At 47.2% G+C, this 18967-nt stretch overlaps 1 protein-coding gene across 1 annotated transcript in view; it reads left to right on the top strand.

Annotated features, from left to right (window-relative positions):
- PLEKHG2 (pleckstrin homology and RhoGEF domain containing G2) overlaps positions 1 to 18967 on the top strand; it is a 100881-nt gene that overhangs the window by 57288 nt on the left and 24626 nt on the right. Inside the window, exons 8-18 of the mRNA XM_069746516.1 lie at positions 1021 to 1171; positions 2063 to 2194; positions 2814 to 2996; positions 3774 to 3866; positions 4085 to 4171; positions 5343 to 5376; positions 5839 to 5928; positions 7238 to 7339; positions 7466 to 7504; positions 11118 to 11134; positions 13387 to 13677. Coding sequence (XP_069602617.1) covers positions 1021 to 1171; positions 2063 to 2194; positions 2814 to 2996; positions 3774 to 3866; positions 4085 to 4171; positions 5343 to 5376; positions 5839 to 5928; positions 7238 to 7339; positions 7466 to 7504; positions 11118 to 11134; positions 13387 to 13677 — 1219 coding nt within the window. The remainder of the gene's footprint in view (positions 1 to 1020; positions 1172 to 2062; positions 2195 to 2813; positions 2997 to 3773; positions 3867 to 4084; positions 4172 to 5342; positions 5377 to 5838; positions 5929 to 7237; positions 7340 to 7465; positions 7505 to 11117; positions 11135 to 13386; positions 13678 to 18967) is intronic.

Genomic DNA, 18967 nt, shown 5'->3' with positions numbered 1-18967 from the left:
GTATCATATAGTATAATACAAACTGATGCAATCTGATACGCTATGTTATACAATACAACTTAATGCAATGTAAAATAATATAATATACAATAGAATATAAATAATAGAATAAAAGACAATATGATATAAATAACATAAAATATGGTATAATAGAATTGAAGATAATTTAACATAATATAAAATGCAATAGAATGTGATGGAATACAATAAAATATAAGACAACACAATAGAATACAACAATATAATGTAATACTGTATAACTTACTGACATTTACTTGCCTAGTCTTTCCCCTCCATGTGAAATGTCTATGTTATCATTAGCATTTACTGTGTATCCATATCATACATCTTCAGCTTCTGACTCTCAAGCTGTTGGGAAACTACAACTCCCAGCATGTCTCGACAGCTACTGATAGCTATAGTTTTTCAACAGCTGAAGAGCCACAGATTGGACACCACTATATGTAATAAAGCATACAATACATCTACGGTATGCCATGGCAGGGGCATTCCCATCTCCAAGATCCTCTCCCAATATTTAGAAGGTGTAATAATAATTATATTAGCAAATACCTCCAATTAGAATAGTTGTATAGTTCTTCTGATTAGCTATGTCACTTACCCCATGTGCAGGTCATTGCACTAAAGTATCCATGGTTACGACCACTAACAACTAACTGTCACTATATGAGTGGTCATAACCATGGATACCTAAGCTACTGCAATGCCCAGCACATGAGGTAAGTGACATAGCGAATCAGGAGAACTATACTACATTTCTAATTGGAGGTATTTTCTATTATTATTATTAGGATCTTGGATATGGGATTATCCCTTTACCGTTAACAAATTTCTACAGTACATTTGCAGTCAGAATACCCTAAATACCCCGTGGGGGCACATGGATGATTGGCCAGTTGGGGCGAGACCTGTAAATTATAGGAAGGACATTTTCTTATCTTTTCCTGGCATATTAGTGATTGACCCCTTGTGCGGTGTATTTACCTTCCTTCCCATCAGCTCCGTGTCTGTCCTCCGTGAATGCATGAAAAGCGAGGCACTGGTGCAGTTCTTCAGGGAGCGTCAGGCCGTGTTGTGCCACTCGCTGCCCCTGGAGACCTATCTCCTGAAACCTGTCCAGCGGATCATGAAGTACCACCTTCTTCTGCAGGTGAGACACAAGCGTAGGATCTGAGACTGATGAAATGGACGCCGCTATTGCCAGAATCCTCAGCACTCAGGCGTTGTGGGAGAATGAACCATTTTATTGGGGTTTAGTGATGGGCGCCAGTGCTCGTTACTGGAGTTTGCCCCGGGTGCTCGAGTGACATGTTCGGGTCCCCGCTGTCGCATGTTTCGGCGCTGTTAGATAGCCATAAAACATGCGGGGATTGCCTGGGTTTGTCAGCCTCGAAACATACGGCCGCGGGGACCCGAACATGTCACTCAAGCACCCATGATACTCGGGGCATACCCGGGCACCCGGGGCAAACTCGAGTAACGAGCACTCATCACTGCTGGAGACATACAGCAACCATTATCTGTATCGTCACAACGTGGAGGATCACAGGAAGGACTGAGACGCCATATAGTACAGCGGTAAAGGTGATAAATGGCGCCTGAACCACGGGCAGCATCTGCTGTATCAGACAGTGCCTCAATCATTTCAGACAGGTTTACTCTGAAACACTGCCACATTTCAGATCAAAAAACGAAGCCGCTCGGGTGACTTGTCCAAAAAGCTGGTCGTGGGCATAAGGAGAGACCTGTCACTCACGGAGAGCAGACAAGAAGAAGCTACCCAAGATTGGCCTTTTGGACTAGTCATGGTCCCCGGTCGATGTACTCTGAAATGTTGCAGCGTTTCAAAGTTAAGCACATATGTATCAGCTGTCAGGTTCCCTTTAACAAGATCTAACAGTCTGCTCAGGATAGCCCCTCCACCGTATAAGCCTGCAGCTGTTGTATACTCCCAACAACCACACGCACTCCGTCCTATATAATGATGTCTGCCCAATATACTGATGTCTGACCTATATTTCTGCCCTGGGTTATATGGCAGGAGCTGGCCAAACACTTTGATAAGAATGTTCCTGGGTACGAAGTGATGGAGGAAGCCATTATCACTATGACGGCCGTGGCCTGGTACATCAATGACATGAAGAGGAAGCAGGAGCACGCCGTCCGGCTACAGGTATGCCGCCCCCTATAGTTAATGAAAGGTGGCCCCCTGATCTGAAAGTGACCGTAGACCAAGGAGAGATCTGCTCTCTTACAAGTTTTCCATAATTATGGATTTTTGGGGATTCAGTTTGCAATACCCCAGCAGAATAGTGGCCACCCAGCTGCCATTCTGCTGGGATCTGAAGGCCAATAAGCTCCTGTAATTGCACCTATGGGGGCAGGAAGGTCTTCCTTCACTCCTACCTGGCTTTCTTCTCATCCCAAGCCTTCTACTGACTTGTCCTATGGGGACAGAATCCCTCATGTCAATGATATCAATGGCGGCTCCCACCAAAGACCTAGAACAAGGGGAACGCTGTAGAGGAGCGATTATTCGACCGGCTGCCTCCTTGTGTGGCACAGAGTTTATATGATGTGGAATCTGCCTAGTTCTTTTTCCAGGAGTTTTGGTTGAACCAGCTCCATTCTTTCCGGGGGTGGGAATAAGTGGCTGCCCGATACATTTGGTATCAATGGGACGGAAACTAACTTGCCCAGTATTCCTCGTCTTGGCGACTGTTGACGGATCCTGATGAAATTGGCGGATCTTGACTACAAAGGTCTCATGCTTGTGCCTGCTTTGTCTCCAGGAAATCCAGAGCAAACTTGTAAATTGGCAAGGTCCGGACCTGAGCGGGTTCGGGGAGCTCATCTTGGAAGGGACGTTCCGTCTTCAACGCGTCAAGAAAGAGCGAGCGTTCTTCCTGTTTAGCAAGATGCTGCTCATCACCAAGAAGAGGATGGATCTGTTCATATACAAAATGCACATCTTTGTAAGTCCTTCTGTCCCGAAGAGCTGCCTCTTGGTTCCCATTGCGTTAATGGGAACGCGCTAACGGACAGTGTTTCACGGCGAAATTAACGCCGTGCAACGCGTCCGTTAGCGCGCCCATTCACGGCAATGGGAACGCGCAGCACTAGCGCGTGCCATGTTCGGCACGCGCTAGCGACGCGCCGGTGTTTCCTGGCGCGCCGCGGACGCTGCTTGCAGCGTCCGAGGCGCGCCCGCGGTCCGTTCCCCGCTCTCGCAGATCGGGGATCTGCGAGAGCGGGGACGTTACCGCGACCCCGGGACACGGCCACATTAAAAACATTGCGTTAGCACAACCCGCTAGCGCTAGCGCTAAACGGGTTGCACTAACGCAATGTGACCCGACGGGTTACATCGCAATCCCAATGTCCTAGATCATGTAGACATGTCATCATAGTACCAGTCATGATCCATATGGATGAATAAAGCCACACGTGTGCAATCCAAGCCTCATCGCTCAGCAAAAGTGGCATTTAAAGGAAATCCCATCCCTATAACCTCCTTTGTTGCATGTATTTGGAGCTAAAGATCATTTTTGCAATTGGGCTTTATTAAAAATTTAGCAGTCTGTCATCTATAGTCTCAATGTTGCATCTACTGTAGAATGAGTTAACTGAGAATCTATCAGTGAGTTCTTCTCTGACACTCTTTATCAAGACTGGTGTAGGGCATCCTTGTAGTAAAAGAGACTAAATTCATTAAGAAAGCGGACAGACCTCCATTTTTGTTCTCCTTTTAGTGCTGCAGCCTGGCCTTGACTGAACATCTTAAGGACAGCTTGAGCTTCCGGGTCTCGGACCTCACCATCCCCAAACACCAGCAGCTTATTCAGGTACGACCTCCCGTTGGAGGTATACAAGGCAATGAAAATCATATTTATCCAGATCCGCTGCCACCTACACACCGAAAACCCACGCTGTAAAGTAGTGGGAAGATGGTACTGTTGTTTTTATCTTGGGTGGTCCGGAGTCTTATTATACCATAATAATAAAAAAAAAAAACCGTGACTGCCCCCTTGTGGTTGTGAATAATTACCCCTCTCGTCATCAGGCCAGAAACCAAGAGGAGAAACGTCTCTGGATTTATCACATAAAGCGACTCATTGTGGAAAATCACCCGGCGTCCATTCCTCAAAAGGTAAAGTAGCGGTAATACAGCCGGCTGCGTCTGTGGTCAGTTCTTTTTTTATTTCGGCATGACTTCCCAAAGACATTTTGTTTCCGGGACTGACAACATTGCTGTCTGACAAGTACTGTTGACCATTTTATAAATTTAATTTCTAACGGTACTGTCTCTTTAAAAAATGTTTTCTTTATTTCTTAAGAGTTCAGTTTTTTTTTCATTTATTTTATTATTTTTAAGTATTTTTTTGCTGTTTTCTTTTTCAAATCTCCATATCACTATTTATATTTTTTATACTGGCCGCCACTAGGCCCAATACTATCAATACTAGACTCACACTTCCTGTTCTGTACAGATGACTGTATCACAGCTCACCTCCTCCCCCCCTCATGTAGATAATTTTCTGATGACGTATTCCCTTTAAAAGGAATCTGTCAGCAAGTTTTTGCTATTCCATCTGTTAGCAGAATGATGCAGGGGCTGAGAGCCTGATTCCAGCGATGCGTCACTTGCTGATCTGCTTGCTGCTAATTTGAATGCTGAGACCCGTATAATCCCACCCACACGCCTGATTGGCTGCTTTCTGTGTACACTGTCCATAGGCAGAAAGCTGCCAATCAGTGGTTGGGGGTGCGGTTGGACTAAGAGGCACGAGACGCCGAGTCCTGTAATAATAATAATAATCTTTATTTTTATATAGCGCTAACATATTCCGCAGCGCTTTACAGTTTGCACACATTATCATCACTGTCCCCGATGGGGGCTCACAATCTAGATTCCCTATCAGTATGTCTTTGGAATGTGGGAGGAAACCGGAGTGCCCGGAGGAAACCCACGCAAACATGGAGAGAACATACAAACTCTTTGCAGATGTTGTCCTGGGTGGGATTCGAACCCAGGACCCCAGCGCTGCAAGGCTGCAGTGCTAACCACTGCGCCACCGTGCTGCCCGTAACCTGTAGCGATAATCTCCTGCTGATAAAACACTAATTTTATTGAAACACCAACATATTGCCCAATAAGTGACACATCAACATCACTGGACTCAGGGTCTCTGCCCCTACATCATGCTGCCCTCAGATTACATAGCAAAAATCTTTACAGTAACATTAATTTATTTTTTAATAAACTTTTTTCGTTATGAACTCAGATTGGTAATTCATTGTTACAATTGTTTATTTTCCAGGCAAAACAAGTTCTGCTTGAAAACACATTCCAAAGTAAGACGACATTCGCTGCCCATATAAAAGTCCTGAAAAACTCTTTTAAAGGGGTTTTTCCGGTTTCAGACAACCTCTGTCCCCAAGTGCAGTTTAAAACAAAAAAAACAAAAAAACTATATGTGCTTTACTCCCCCTTCCTGGGTCCAGTGCTGAGTCTCCGCCTCTGCTCCTGGTGTATGTTATCGTCTGCAGCGTTGATGTTATGCCAACAGCACTGCAGCCAATCAGAGAGCTGAGTGTCAGCCGATAAGCTCAGTTATTGGGTGTCAACGTGATGGACAAAAACAGACACCAGGAGCCTCATTGCTGGACCCGGGGAGGAGGAGTAAGGCACTGATTACTTTTTTTTTTTTTTATTATTATATTTTTATATTTTTTTAATAAACAAACTGCAGTTGGGGGACAGTTGTTTTCTGAACACCCCTTTATTGTGATCTTCTGAATCTTTTCTTGCCACAGACTCTATGGATGTGCTACCTACGTCTGACAGCCCAAAATCTCCCTGGATGGAGGATTTGTGGACGTTTCCCCGTAACCGGAGACAATCGGGTAGGGATCTTTTCTTTACAGGAGGACTTAAAGGGAATGTACAGTTTTGCAGCCAATTTTTTCCTCCAAAGAATCGTAAAGGGAATCGACTTTGACTTTAAAAAAACCCCTTCTGTTTTGTGTATACAGCTCCTGTGCAGACCTATGCGCTTACTCTGAATCTGCAGTCATGTATTCATTTTGATATAAAAATATAGATTATTATTATTATTATTATTTATTTTCCATATATAAGAGAAAAACATATCAGTGCAGGCTCTGACTACAGCATTTGTTTGCAGTCTGTTACCATGGAGACACATGGGTTGGTAATGCAGCTGTGTACACAATACGGGTGTCAGTTTGTTTTTTTTAAACCATTTGCAAATTTGATCTATTTTTTTTCCGATGCACTGGATCAATACAAAACCATTTTCTATACGCTGTGACCTCCCCAGGGGACTCATTCTTGGCAATCTTGGATATAAATCATTGCCAAAAGTGTGGCCTCTATCCAATGAAACACATGTATGTAGGTGAGACGGTGATCAGGTATTGAAGGCAATCTGACACCTTAAGAGACCTCCTACCTCCCCTCTGATGCCAGGAGGAGGTAAGATTGGGCATATTGAACTGTAACATGATTGATTGTTTTGACAGAATCCACCAATTTTTGCCGGACCGTTCTGCTATCAAACGCCAGTGAAGGGAAGGATTAGGCATGTTGTATTCAATATGCCTGATCCTTTGTTCCCAAGAGAGTTTAGGCACTGACAGAAGGTTAAAGGGGGTGTCCTCCTTGGGAACTTATTTTATATATGCATGTATTTTGGGCTAAACAATTTTTTTGCAATTGGGATTCATTAAAAATTTTGCATTTTTTTTTTTTTTTTTGCTTGTACAAGTTTTTTTTTTGTCTGCACATTCCACATTATATATGGTCTATGGTCATAAATCAGCCGAGAGTCGCCCAGAAACAGACAGATAAAAGAGCTACAAACTACCCAATCAGACGTCATTGCAGGCTCACTGATGGGTTACTTAGTTAACTCATTCTGCAGCCGGTAAAAGACGGTACGATACCGAGGCTGTAGAAGGCAAACGGTGTGAAATGTTTAGTGGAACCCAATGGGGAAAATGATTTTTAGCCCAAAAGTAATGCATTTAAGTTAAAAAAAAAAAAATTGGCCCAAACAATGGACAACCCCTTTAATTAAGGGCTCCATACACAATAGACAAGATAAAAGGCAAACATATAGAAAAATCTCCATTTCGTCTGTATCCAGGTCACCCTTGAGGGTCGTCTTATGTCTTGAAATTGTCCTTTCAGAGCCGCCTCAGTACATGTGCAGCCCGGGAAAGACCAAGAAATCGTTCACTCTGCAGAGTCTGAGCTCCGGCTCTCAGCACCGCCGGGGGCGCCGGCTTTCTGGTAAGAGTCACGGATCGCGCAGGCATCGTGGAGGGAAAACTCACGCGTCGTCACCATAGTACAAATTCATTTTAAGATTTGGAATATTCTCAATATTAGTTGCAACATATTTCTTACCTCCCACAGAGCCAGCCAAGGAGATCCAAGCAGCATTCGAACAAAGCGGTGCGTAAACGGATATATAATATTTTTTTTAAATAACATATTAAGATAAAACAGCTGTATGAAGAGAGATGGGCGGACCCCTGGATGTTGAGGTTCGGCCGAACAGTTAAAAAAAAGTTTGGGTTTAGGTTCGGGTACCAGAACAGTGCCATGACCCGAAACTGAAGCTGGACCCCATTCACTTGAATGGGTGGTCCGAACATCCAGTGTTTGCCACAATGTCATGTGAACGACAGCGTGGCAAACACCGCTTCTGATCGGCGGTAAAATCATTATGACAGCGTGAACCCGCAGCTGTGATCGGAGGTAAAAAGTTTACATCCAGTCATTGGCGTCGGCTGATGGGACTACTACTCCCATCAGCCTACGCCTGCTGCCGCTAATAACAGCGAAATCAGGCATCAGCTGATGAGAGTAATCATCAGCCGGTGCCTCTAAATAAATAAAAAGAAAAACGTTGCGAGTTCCCCTGTATTTGTGATAACCAGCCAGGCAAAACTCACAACTGGGGGCCGCAACCCTCAGCTGTCAGCGTTAGCAAGGTTGGTTATCAAGAATAGAGGGGTCCCCACTCTGTTTTTTTTTATTATTATTTAAGTAAATGATTAAAAAAAAAAAACATGGGGTTCCCCCATTTTTGACAACCAGCCAAGCTGAAGCTGACAACTGGGGGATGATATTCTCGGGCTGGTAAGAGGCCATGGACCCCCCAAGCTTCCCAGAAAAGGAGCATCTATTAGATGCACCAATTCTGGTGCTTTACTCGGCTCTTCCAAATTGCCCTGTAGTGGTTGCAAGTGGGGTTCATGTTTGTGGGGTTGATGTCACCTTTGTGTTGTCAGGTGATATCAAGCCCACAGCTTAGTAATGTAGAAGCATCTATAAGACACCTATCCATTACTAATCCTATAGTTATATGGTAAATAAAGACACAGCCAGAATAAAGTCTTTATGTGAAATAAAACAAAACACACTTTTACTTTTTTATTTAAAAATAACAAACAAACACAGTTATACTCACCTAATACCAATTCCATTGAATCCCTCATCTCCTGTAATAAAAAAAACAAAACAACAATATCCTTCACCTGTCTGTCATTCTGTCCCACATTGTAATCCATGTCTGAGGGAGAAATAGTTTTCAACCTGGACAGTGCCAAGATGCGACCGTCTATTCTAAGAACCACTGACGAATGAGCTTCTGCGAGCGCAGCGTCAGTGTCCGGCACTGATGTCATCGAGGTTACCACCGGTCATTGAGGCTGCATTCCCAGCCAGCCAATGAACTGAGAAATTTCTCACAACGAACTGTGGTGAACTCACTGCTGCACCATAAGACGTTTTCTCATTCTGCTAGCGGTGATCACCATAGTCCAGGGGCCCGCTTACTGCAGTTCATTCTTCCTTGCTTGTCAGTCGTATGATGCCACCGTTCATGCTGAAGACCATATGATGCACAGATGGATTACAGCGTGGGGCACTATGCATTGCAGCCATCCCTGCATCCATCCATCCCTCATTCATCCGTCCATCCTTCCATCCATCCAGCCATACCTCCAGCCATCCGTCCATTCATCTACCCATACAGCCATCCCTCCATCCATCCAGCCAGCCATCCCTCCATCCCACGCAGCCTCAGTGACCGGCAGTAAACTCGATGACGTCACCGCTAGTCACTGAGGCTGCGCTCACAGAAGCTCATTACCCAGTGGTTTTCAGCCTGGACGGCATTTTGGCACTGTCCAGGTTGAAAACTATTTATCCCCATAATGGATTACAGCGTGGGACAGAATGACGGACAGGTGAGGGATATTGTTGTTTTTTATTTTTGTGTTATTACAGGAGACGAGGGATTCAGTGGAAATAGGCGTTAGGTGAGTATAACTGTGTTTGTTATTTTTAAATAAAAATGGAAAAGTGTGTTTTGTTTTTATTTCAAATAAAAGACTTTATTGTGGCCGTGTCTTTAGCTACAATACAACTTTAGGATTAGTAATGGACAGGTGTCTTATAGACGCCTCTCCATTACTAAGCCGTGGGCTTGATGTCACCAGACAATACAAAGGTGACATCAACCCCACAAATATGAACCCCACTTGCCACCGCTACAGGTCACGTGTGAAGAGCCGGGCAAAGCGCCAGAATTGGCGCATCTTGTAGAAGTGCCATTTCTGGGTGGCTGCGGGCTGCTATTTTTAGGCTGGGGGAGGCAATATCCATGGCCCCTTACCAGTCTGAGAATACCAGCCCCCATCTGTCTGCCTTAGCTTGGGGACCCCTCTATTCTTGAAAATCAACCTTGCTAACGCTGACAGCTGAGCGTTGCAGCCCCAGCTGTGAGTTTTGCCTTGCTGGTTATCAAAAATACCGTTTTTTTTTTTAAATTTAATTATTTAATTAAATTTAATTATTTATTTACAGAGCAGGTGCCAGCTGATGAATCCTCCCATCAGACGCCGCCTGCTCTCCGTTAATAGCAGCAGCAGACGTAGGCTGATGGGAGCAGTAGTCTCATCAGGTGACACCAGTGACTGGAGGTAAACTTTTTACCTCCGATTACAGCTGTGGGATCACGCTGTCATTTGACAGCGTGGGAACCACAGCTGTCTGATCGGAGGGGATGATTTTACTGTCGATCAGAAGCAGTGTTTGCCGCGTTGTCATGCATATGACAGCGCGCCAAACACTCAATGATCGAGGGGTCGAACCAGAACAGTAATACAGACTTCCGTGTTTGGTGTCAGTGCCGGAATGGAAGGTGTTCAATACGGACGCCGAACTTTACTGTATGGGTTCACCCATCTCTATTCCTTATGTCGTGTTCATCAATTAGAGGATTTCCAGAATTGCAAAAAATTCAGCATTTTTTTTGGCCACATTTTACCATGTGTCATCTCTGATAATATAATATTCAATGAAAGAGTGACTAAGGGAAATAGATAGGGGAAAAGCCGGGGGTGGTGGAAGCCACTTACATGCCACTTTTTTATGGTAATGAAGATACATTTCTTTCCTAATACACTGATTTGAAAAGATACATAAGTTTACGTGCTAACAAAAAAATACAGTTGGGCTGGCTTAGCTATTATATTAAGCAGTCATCCAGCCCTCAGGCCTTTTTTTGCTGGACCTGGGAATCTATCAGCTGGTTTTTGCTATGTAATCCGAGAGCAACTTTATGTAGGGACAAAGAGCCTGATTCCAGCAATGAATCACATACTGGGCTGTATTCAATAAGATCAGTGTTTTATCAGCATGAGATTATCACTACAGGACTAGGGATCTTGTGCCTCCTAGTCCAACCACGCCCCCCTAACACTAATTGGCAACTTTCTGTACAGTGCACACAGAAATCATCCAATCAGTGGTGTGGGCGGGGTTATACAGAGCTCAGCATTCCGATATTTGCAGCAGAGAAAACTGTGAATTTAGCACCCAGTAAACTAAGTGATACATCGCTGGATTCAGGATCTCTTCCCCTACATCATGCTGATGTCAGATTACATTACAACATCCTGCTGACAGAGCCCCTTTAATGTTTGATCATTTATTGCCCATTGGATTTGCAGAAATGACCAGATTGTTCTAATAGTCTTTTATTTATTTATTTTAGGTTTGGCGCAGATGAAAGTAAGTTTGTGTAATAATAAACTTTATTTTTCATCTTTTATGCTGACATTTTGCTCTTTGTTTTTTGACACTTTGGCAAAGCAAAAAAGAGAAATCTTTTCTTGCTGTCCTGCATGTGAGCATGTTATATGAGTGTATGGATACCATCGGGAGGCCAGGGTTTTTTTTTTTTAATTTATTAAATGCAAGTATTTTGGGCTAATTTTTTTAATTTTTTTTATAATTGAGCTTTGTTCAAATTTTGCAACATTTAGAACTATACAGGGTCCATGTTGAAGATTCATCAGTGCAGAGTTTTTTTATGCTAATTTTCAGCTGTGTTTTAGGCTAAGTGCACACGTTCAGGATTTCTTGCAGAACCTGAAACTTTCTGCAAGAAATCTGCATGCGTTTTTTGCGCGTTTTTTTTGCGGATTTTTCCGGACATTTCCCAATGCATTATATAGTGGGAAATCCACAAAAAATCCGCAAAATTAATGAACATGCTGCGTTTTTTTACCGCGATGCGTTTTTTTCGTGGAAAAAAATGCACCATGTGCACAAAAATTGCAGAATTCATTCTAAATGATGGGATGCATAATGTATGTTTTTTTTTGCGGTTTTACAGCGTTTATATAGCGAAAAAACACAAAAAAAAACACGAAAAATCAGCAAAGTCTATGAGATTTCAGAAATCTCATGTGCACAATGGTTTTTTTTTTGTCATCAGTATTTTGTGCTTTGCGTGGTTTTATGGACACTTCTTTCCGCGGTTTTCACCCTTTGACTTGAATGAGTGGTGAAAAAAACGCTGAAAAAACGCACCAAAAACACAGGTATCAGGTTTTGCTGTATTTTTTTTTGTGTCAAAACCTGATTCTATGGAATAGGACTTTTTTTCAAGACTAAACTTTATCAGCATAGCATGCCAAAACCGCATCAAAAATTGCAAGAAAAACCAAGGAATACATGATGTTTTTCTGCAGCTTCTTTCCAGCCAAGAGAGCAGATTTTGCTGTAGAAAAAAAACGCTGCAAAAACGTCTAGTGTGAACATACCCTTAAACAGACACTTCAAACCCAGCGTGAAAACGATAACATTTAGGCTATGTGCACACGTCAGGATTTTCTGCAGAAATTTCGTGAACAAAACCGGAGATTTTCTGCAGAAAATCAGCACGCGGTTTTTGCGTCTTTTTTACGCGGTTTTTGTGCGGCTTTTCGCGTTTTTTTCCCCCCGGAGCTTCCCAATGCATTTTAATAGCGAGAAATCCACGCAAAAATCCACAAAATTAATGAACATGCTGCGTATTTTTTCTGCATTGTGTTTTTATCGCGGAAAAATACGCAGCATGTGCACAAAAATTGCGGAATGCATTCAAAATGATGGGATGCTTAATGTATGCGTTTTGTTAAGTGTTATTGTCGCAGAAAACCGCCGAAAAAAACGTGCAAAAAAACGCGAAAAATCCGGAACGTGTGCACATACCCTTTGACTTGAATGGGTGGTGAAAAAAACGCACCAAAATCGCAGGTATCATGTTTTTCTATGGAATAAGACTTTTTTTTCTGCAGCTTCTTTCCTGCCGAGAGATCAGAAAAAACTGTACAGTTTCTTCAGTGTGTTATGGCTTTCCCTCCCTAGCTCTATGGCTGAGCTGCGACATATTCTCACTATAAAGATTCAACACAAAATAGCTGCTGCATTCCCTGCCTCAGCTTTTATACAGGCTCTGATAGTCCTTTTCTGATTGACTGTGCTTTACCATGTGATGTGATAGCTGCAAGGCATTATGGGGAAGTCTGCTCAAAGTCATGTGATCCTTTTCTGGCTGATGCAATCTTCTACAATTCAATTTTTTGTCTTCTTTTTCAAATAGCATTGTCTTTATCAGATTGGGGCGGCCGACACCAGGAACTCTGTCTAATCAGCTGTTATTGTGACTCAAGTGTACAAAGCTGGATTAGCACAGCGCCACACACTGTGCAGTGGTCATTCACAGGTACTGCAGCTCGGTTCCGATTGGAGTGAATAGGATTTGAGCTGCAGTACCTGAGAATGGCCACTACACAGTGTGCGGCGCTGTTATGCTCTTTTTACAGAATTGAATTGTGGCTGCTGCAAAGAGCAGAGAAAAGCCCATCAATATCAAAATCCGGGGCAAACCCAGCCCTGATATAGAGATGAATGGTCTAATTAACTTTCTACTTCTAGTAACAAAGTCATCTCGAAATAGAGGAATAGTCCAGTGTTTTTTTCTTTTTAACCTCCAGCACGCAGGCAGCGAGGGGGAACTCTTCCCATCCACTACTTCTCTCCAGTCTTTGGACAGCATATGTACTCTGGAGTCGTGTATCCTGGAGGCCACAGGGGAAAGTGAAGGCTGCGAGGACAATGCTGACGATTCGGCCTTCTGTTTACCAGAAGACGCTCTTTCCGGGAGTCTTTCCATCACGGATGAAATAATGGAGCTGCTGAACCAGAGAGGTCTCCGGACCGACCCAATCAATGGCGAAACCAAGGCTTCATCAGTGGAACGGGCAAAGCCTGAGGAAGAGGAGCAGGTATCTCTCTGGGACTGAACGTCCATCTATCTCTGTAAAAACTTTTGGAGGGGGAGAGCAACAGAGTTAACAGTGCCCTGTGTGGATGGCACTGTTATCGGGAGGCACTGTTATCGGGAGGCACTGTTATCGGGAGGCACTGTTATCGGGAGGCACTGTTATCGGTGGGCACTGTTATCGGGAGGCACTGTTATCGGTGGGCACTGTTATCGGGAGGCACTGTTATCGGGAGGCACTGTTATCGGGAGGCACTGTTATCGGGGGCACTGTTATCGGTGGGCACTGTTATCGGGGGAGGCACTGTTATCGGGAGGCACTGTTATCGGGAGGCACTGTTATCGGGGGGCACTGTTATCGGGGGGCACTGTTATCGGGGGAGGCACTGTTATCGGTGGGCACTGTTATCGGGGGGAGGCACTGTTATCGGGGGAACTGTTATTGGGGGGAGGCACTGTTATCGGGAGGCACTGTTATCGGGAGGCACTGTTATCGGGGGGCACTGTTATCGGGGGGCACTGTTATCGGGGGAGGCACTGTTATCGGTGGGCACTGTTATCGAGGGCTCTGTTATCAGGGGGAGGCACTGTTATCGGGAGGCACTGGTATCGGGAGGCACTGTTATCGAGGGCTCTGTTAGCGGGGGGAGGCACTGTTATCGGTGGGCACTGTTATCGGGAGGCACTGTTATCGGGAGGCACTGTTATCGGGGGAGGCACTGTTATCAGGGGGAGGCACTGTTATCGGTGGGCACTGTTATCGAGGGCTCTGTTATCAGGGGGAGGCACTGTTATCGGGAGGCACTGGTATCGGTGGGCACTGTTATCGGGGGGAGGCACTGTTATCAGGGGGAGGCACTGTTATCGGTGGGCACTGTTATCGGTGGGCACTGTTATCGGGGGAGGCACTGTTATCGGGGGAGGCACTGTTATCGGGGAGGCACTGTTATCGGGGAGGCACTGTTATCGGTGGGCAATGTTATCGGGGGCACTGTTATCGGTGGGCACTGTTATCGTGGGAGGCACTGTTATCGGTGGGCACTGTTATCGGGGGGAGGCACTGTTATCGGGGAGGCACTGTTATCGGGAGGCACTGTTATCAGTGGGCACTGTTATCGGGGGAGGCACTGTTATCGGGAGGCACTGTTAATGGGGGCACTGTTATCGGTGGGCACTGTTATCGGGGGCACTGTTATCGGGGGGAGGCACTGTTATCGGGAGGCACTGTTATCGGTGGGCACTGTTATCGGGGGCACTGTTATCGGGGGGAGGCACTGTTATCGGTGGGCACTGTTATCGGGGGCACTGTTATCGGGAGGCACTGTTATCAGTGGGCACTGTTATCGGGGGGCACTGTTATCGGTGGGCACTGTTATCGGGGGAGGCACTGTTATCGGGAGGCACTGTTAACGGGGGGCACTGTTATCGGTGGGCACTGTTATCGGGGGGAGGCACTGTTATCGGGGGGAGGCACTGTTATCGGGAGGCACTGTTATCGGTGGGCACTGTTATCGGGGGAACTGTTATTGGGGGGAGGCACTGTTATCGGTGGGCACTGTTATCGGGGAGGCACTGTTATCGGGGGCACTGTTATCGGGGAGGCACTGTTATCGGGAGGCACTGTTATTGGGGGAGGCACTGTTATCGGGAGGCACTGTTAACGGGGGCACTGTTATCGGTGGGCACTGTTATCGGGGGCACTGTTATCGGTGGGAGGCACTGTTATCGGGAGGCACTGTTATCGGGGGGGCACTGTTATCGGTGGGCACTGTTATCGGGGGAGGCACTGTTATCGGGAGACACTGTTATCGGGAGGCACTGTTATCAGGGGAGGCACTGTTATCAGTGGGCACTGGTATCGGGGGAGGCACTGTTATCAGGGGGAGGCACTGTTATCGGTGGGCACTGTTATCGGGGGCACTGTTATCGGGGGGAGGCACTGTTATCGGGAGGCACTGTTAACGGGGGCACTGTTATCGGTGGGCACTGTTATCGGGGGCACTGTTATCGGGGGGAGGCACTGTTATCGGGAGGCACTGTTATCGGGGGGCACTGTTATCGGGGGGAGGCACTGTTATCGGGGGAGGCACTGTTATCGGGAGACACTGTTATCGGGAGGCACTGTTATCAGGGGAGGCACTGTTATCAGTGGGAACTGGTATCGGGGGAGGCACTGTTATCAGGGGGAGGCACTGTTATCGGTGGGCACTGTTATCGGGGGCTCTGTTATCAGGGGGAGGCACTGTTATCGGTGGGCACTGTTATCGGGGGGAGGCACTGTTATCGGGGGGAGGCACTGTTATCGGGAGGCACTGTTAACGGAGGCACTGTTATCGGTGGGCACTGTTATCGGGGGCACTGTTATCGGGGGGAGGCACTGTTATCGGGAGGCACTGTTATCGGGGGGCACTGTTATCGGTGGGCACTGTTATCGGGGGAGGCACTGTTATCGGGAGACACTGTTATCGGGAGGCACTGTTATCAGGGGAGGCACTGTTATCAGTGGGCACTGGTATCGGGGGAGGCACTGTTATCAGGGGGAGGCACTGTTATCGGTGGGCACTGTTATCGGGGGCTCTGTTATCAGGGGGAGGCACTGTTATCGGGAGGCACTGGTATCGGTGGGCACTGTTATCGGGGGCACTGTTATCGGGGGGAGGCACTGTTATCAGGGGGAGGCACTGTTATCGGGAGGCACTGTTATCGGGGGAGGCACTGTTATCGGTGGGCAATGTTATCGGGGGCACTGTTATCGGTGGGCACTGTTATCGTGGGAGCCACTGTTATCGGTGGGCACTGTTATCGGGGGCACTGTTATCGGGGGGAGGCACTGTTATCGGTGGGCACTGTTATCGGGGGTACTATTATCGGGGAGGCACTGTTATCGGGAGGCACTGTTATCAGTGGGCACTGTTATCGGGGGCACTGTTATCGGGGGGAGGCACTGTTATCGGTGGGCACTGTTATCGGGGGCACTGTTATCGGGAGGCACTGTTATCAGTGGGCACTGTTATCGGGGGACACTGTTATCGGTGGGCACTGTTATCGGGGGAGGCACTGTTATCGGGAGGCACTGTTAACGGGGGGCACTGTTATCGGGGGGAGGCACTGTTATCGGGGGGAGGCACTGTTATCGGGAGGCACTGTTATCGGTGGGCACTGTTATCGGGGGAACTGTTATTGGGGGGAGGCACTGTTATCGGTGGGCACTGTTATCGGGGAGGCACTGTTATCGGGGGCACTGTTATCGGGGAGGCACTGTTATCGGGAGGCACTGTTATTGGGGGAGGCACTGTTATCGGGGGCACTGTTATCGGTGGGCACTGTTATCGGGGGCACTGTTATCGGGGGGAGGCACTGTTATCGGGAGGCACTGTTAACGGGGGCACTGTTATCGGTGGGCACTGTTATCGGGGGCACTGTTATCGGGGGGAGGCACTGTTATCGGGAGGCACTGTTATCGGGGGCACTGTTATCGGTGGGCACTGTTATCGGGGGAGGCACTGTTATCGGGAGACACTGTTATCGGGAGGCACTGTTATCAGGGGAGGCACTGTTATCAGTGGGCACTGGTATCGGGGGAGGCACTGTTATCAGGGGGAGGCACTGTTATCGGTGGGCACTGTTATCGGGGGCTCTGTTATCAGGGGGAGGCACTGTTATCGGGAGGCACTGGTATCAGTGGGCACTGTTATCGGGGGCACTGTTATCGGGGGGAGGCACTGTTATCAGAGGGAGGCACTGTTATCGGTGGGCACTGTTATCGTGGGAGCCACTGTTATCGGTGGGCACTGTTATCGGGGGCACTGTTATCGGGGGGAGGCACTGTTATCGGTGGGCACTGTTATCGGGGGTACTATTATCGGGGAGGCACTGTTATCGGGAGGCACTGTTATCAGTGGGCACTGTTATCGGGGGGCACTGTTATCGGCGGGCACTGTTATCGGGGGGAGGCACTGTTATCGGGAGGCACTGTTAATGGGGGCACTGTTATCGGTGGGCACTGTTATCGGGGGCACTGTTATCGGGGGGAGGCACTGTTATCGGGAGGCACTGTTATCGGTGGGCACTGTTATCGGGGGCACTGTTATCGGGGGCACTGTTATCGGTGGGCACTGTTATCGGGGGCACTGTTATCAGTGGGCACTGTTATCGGGGGGCACTGTTATCGGTGGCCACTGTTATCAGGGGAGGCACTGTTATCGGGAGGCACTGTTAACGGGGGGCACTGTTATCGGTGGGCACTGTTATCGGGGGCACTGTTATCGGGGGGAGGCACTGTTATCGGGAGGCACTGTTATCGGTGGGCACTGTTATCGGGGGAAGTGTTATTGGGGGAGGCACTGTTATCGGGGGCACTGTTAACGGGGGGAGGCACTGTTATCGGGAGGCACTGTTATCGGGGGGCACTGTTATCGGGGAGGCACTGTTATCGGGGGCACTGTTATCGGGGAGGCACTGTTATCGGGAGGCACTGTTATCGGGGGAGGCACTGTTATCGGGAGGCACTGTTATCGGGGGCACTGTTATCGGTGGGCACTGTTATCGGGGGCAGTTATCGGGGGCACTGTTATCGGGGAGGCACTGTTATCGGGAGGCACTGTTATCGTGGGGAGGCACTGTTATCGGGAGGCACTGTTATCGGTGGGCACTGTTATCGGGGGAACTGTTATTGGGGGGAGGCACTGTTATCGGGAGGCACTGTTATCGGGGGCACTGTTATCGGGGGGAGGCACTGTTATCGGGAGGCACTGTTATCGGGGGCACTGTTATCGGTGGGCACTGTTAACGGGGGTACTGTTATCGGGGGGAGGCAATGTTATTGGGAGGCACTGTTATCGGGGGCACTGTTATCGGGGGGAGGCACTGTTATCGGGAGGCACTGTTATCGGGGGGCACTGTTATCGGGGAGGCACTGTTATCGGGGGCACTGTTATCGGGGAGGCACTGTTATCGGGAGGCACTGTTATCGGGGGCACTGTTATCGGGGGAGGCACTGTTATCAGGAGGCACTGTTATCAGGAGGCACTGTTATCGGGAGGCACTGTTATCGGGGGGCACTGTTATCGGTTGGGCACTGTTATCGGTGGGAGGCTCTGTTTAGCTGTATGAGTTTCCTTTCAAGAAACTTAAAGAAAATAAACCACACATTTAGTGCAGTCCATTCCTGAGTCCCCGCCCCCAAAAAGTAATAATAATAAATACAATTTTACAATACAAAATATTCATAATCTAATATATAAAGCTGAATGTGTGTGTGTGTGTGTATGTCCGGGATCGGCATCTGAACCGTT

Source organism: Ranitomeya imitator, chromosome 2 (assembly GCF_032444005.1).
Source record: "Ranitomeya imitator isolate aRanImi1 chromosome 2, aRanImi1.pri, whole genome shotgun sequence".
Taxonomy (NCBI): Eukaryota; Metazoa; Chordata; class Amphibia; order Anura; family Dendrobatidae; genus Ranitomeya; species Ranitomeya imitator.
The sequence above is the reverse complement of the archived record's forward strand: the minus strand, read 5'-3'. Positions and strand labels throughout refer to the sequence as shown.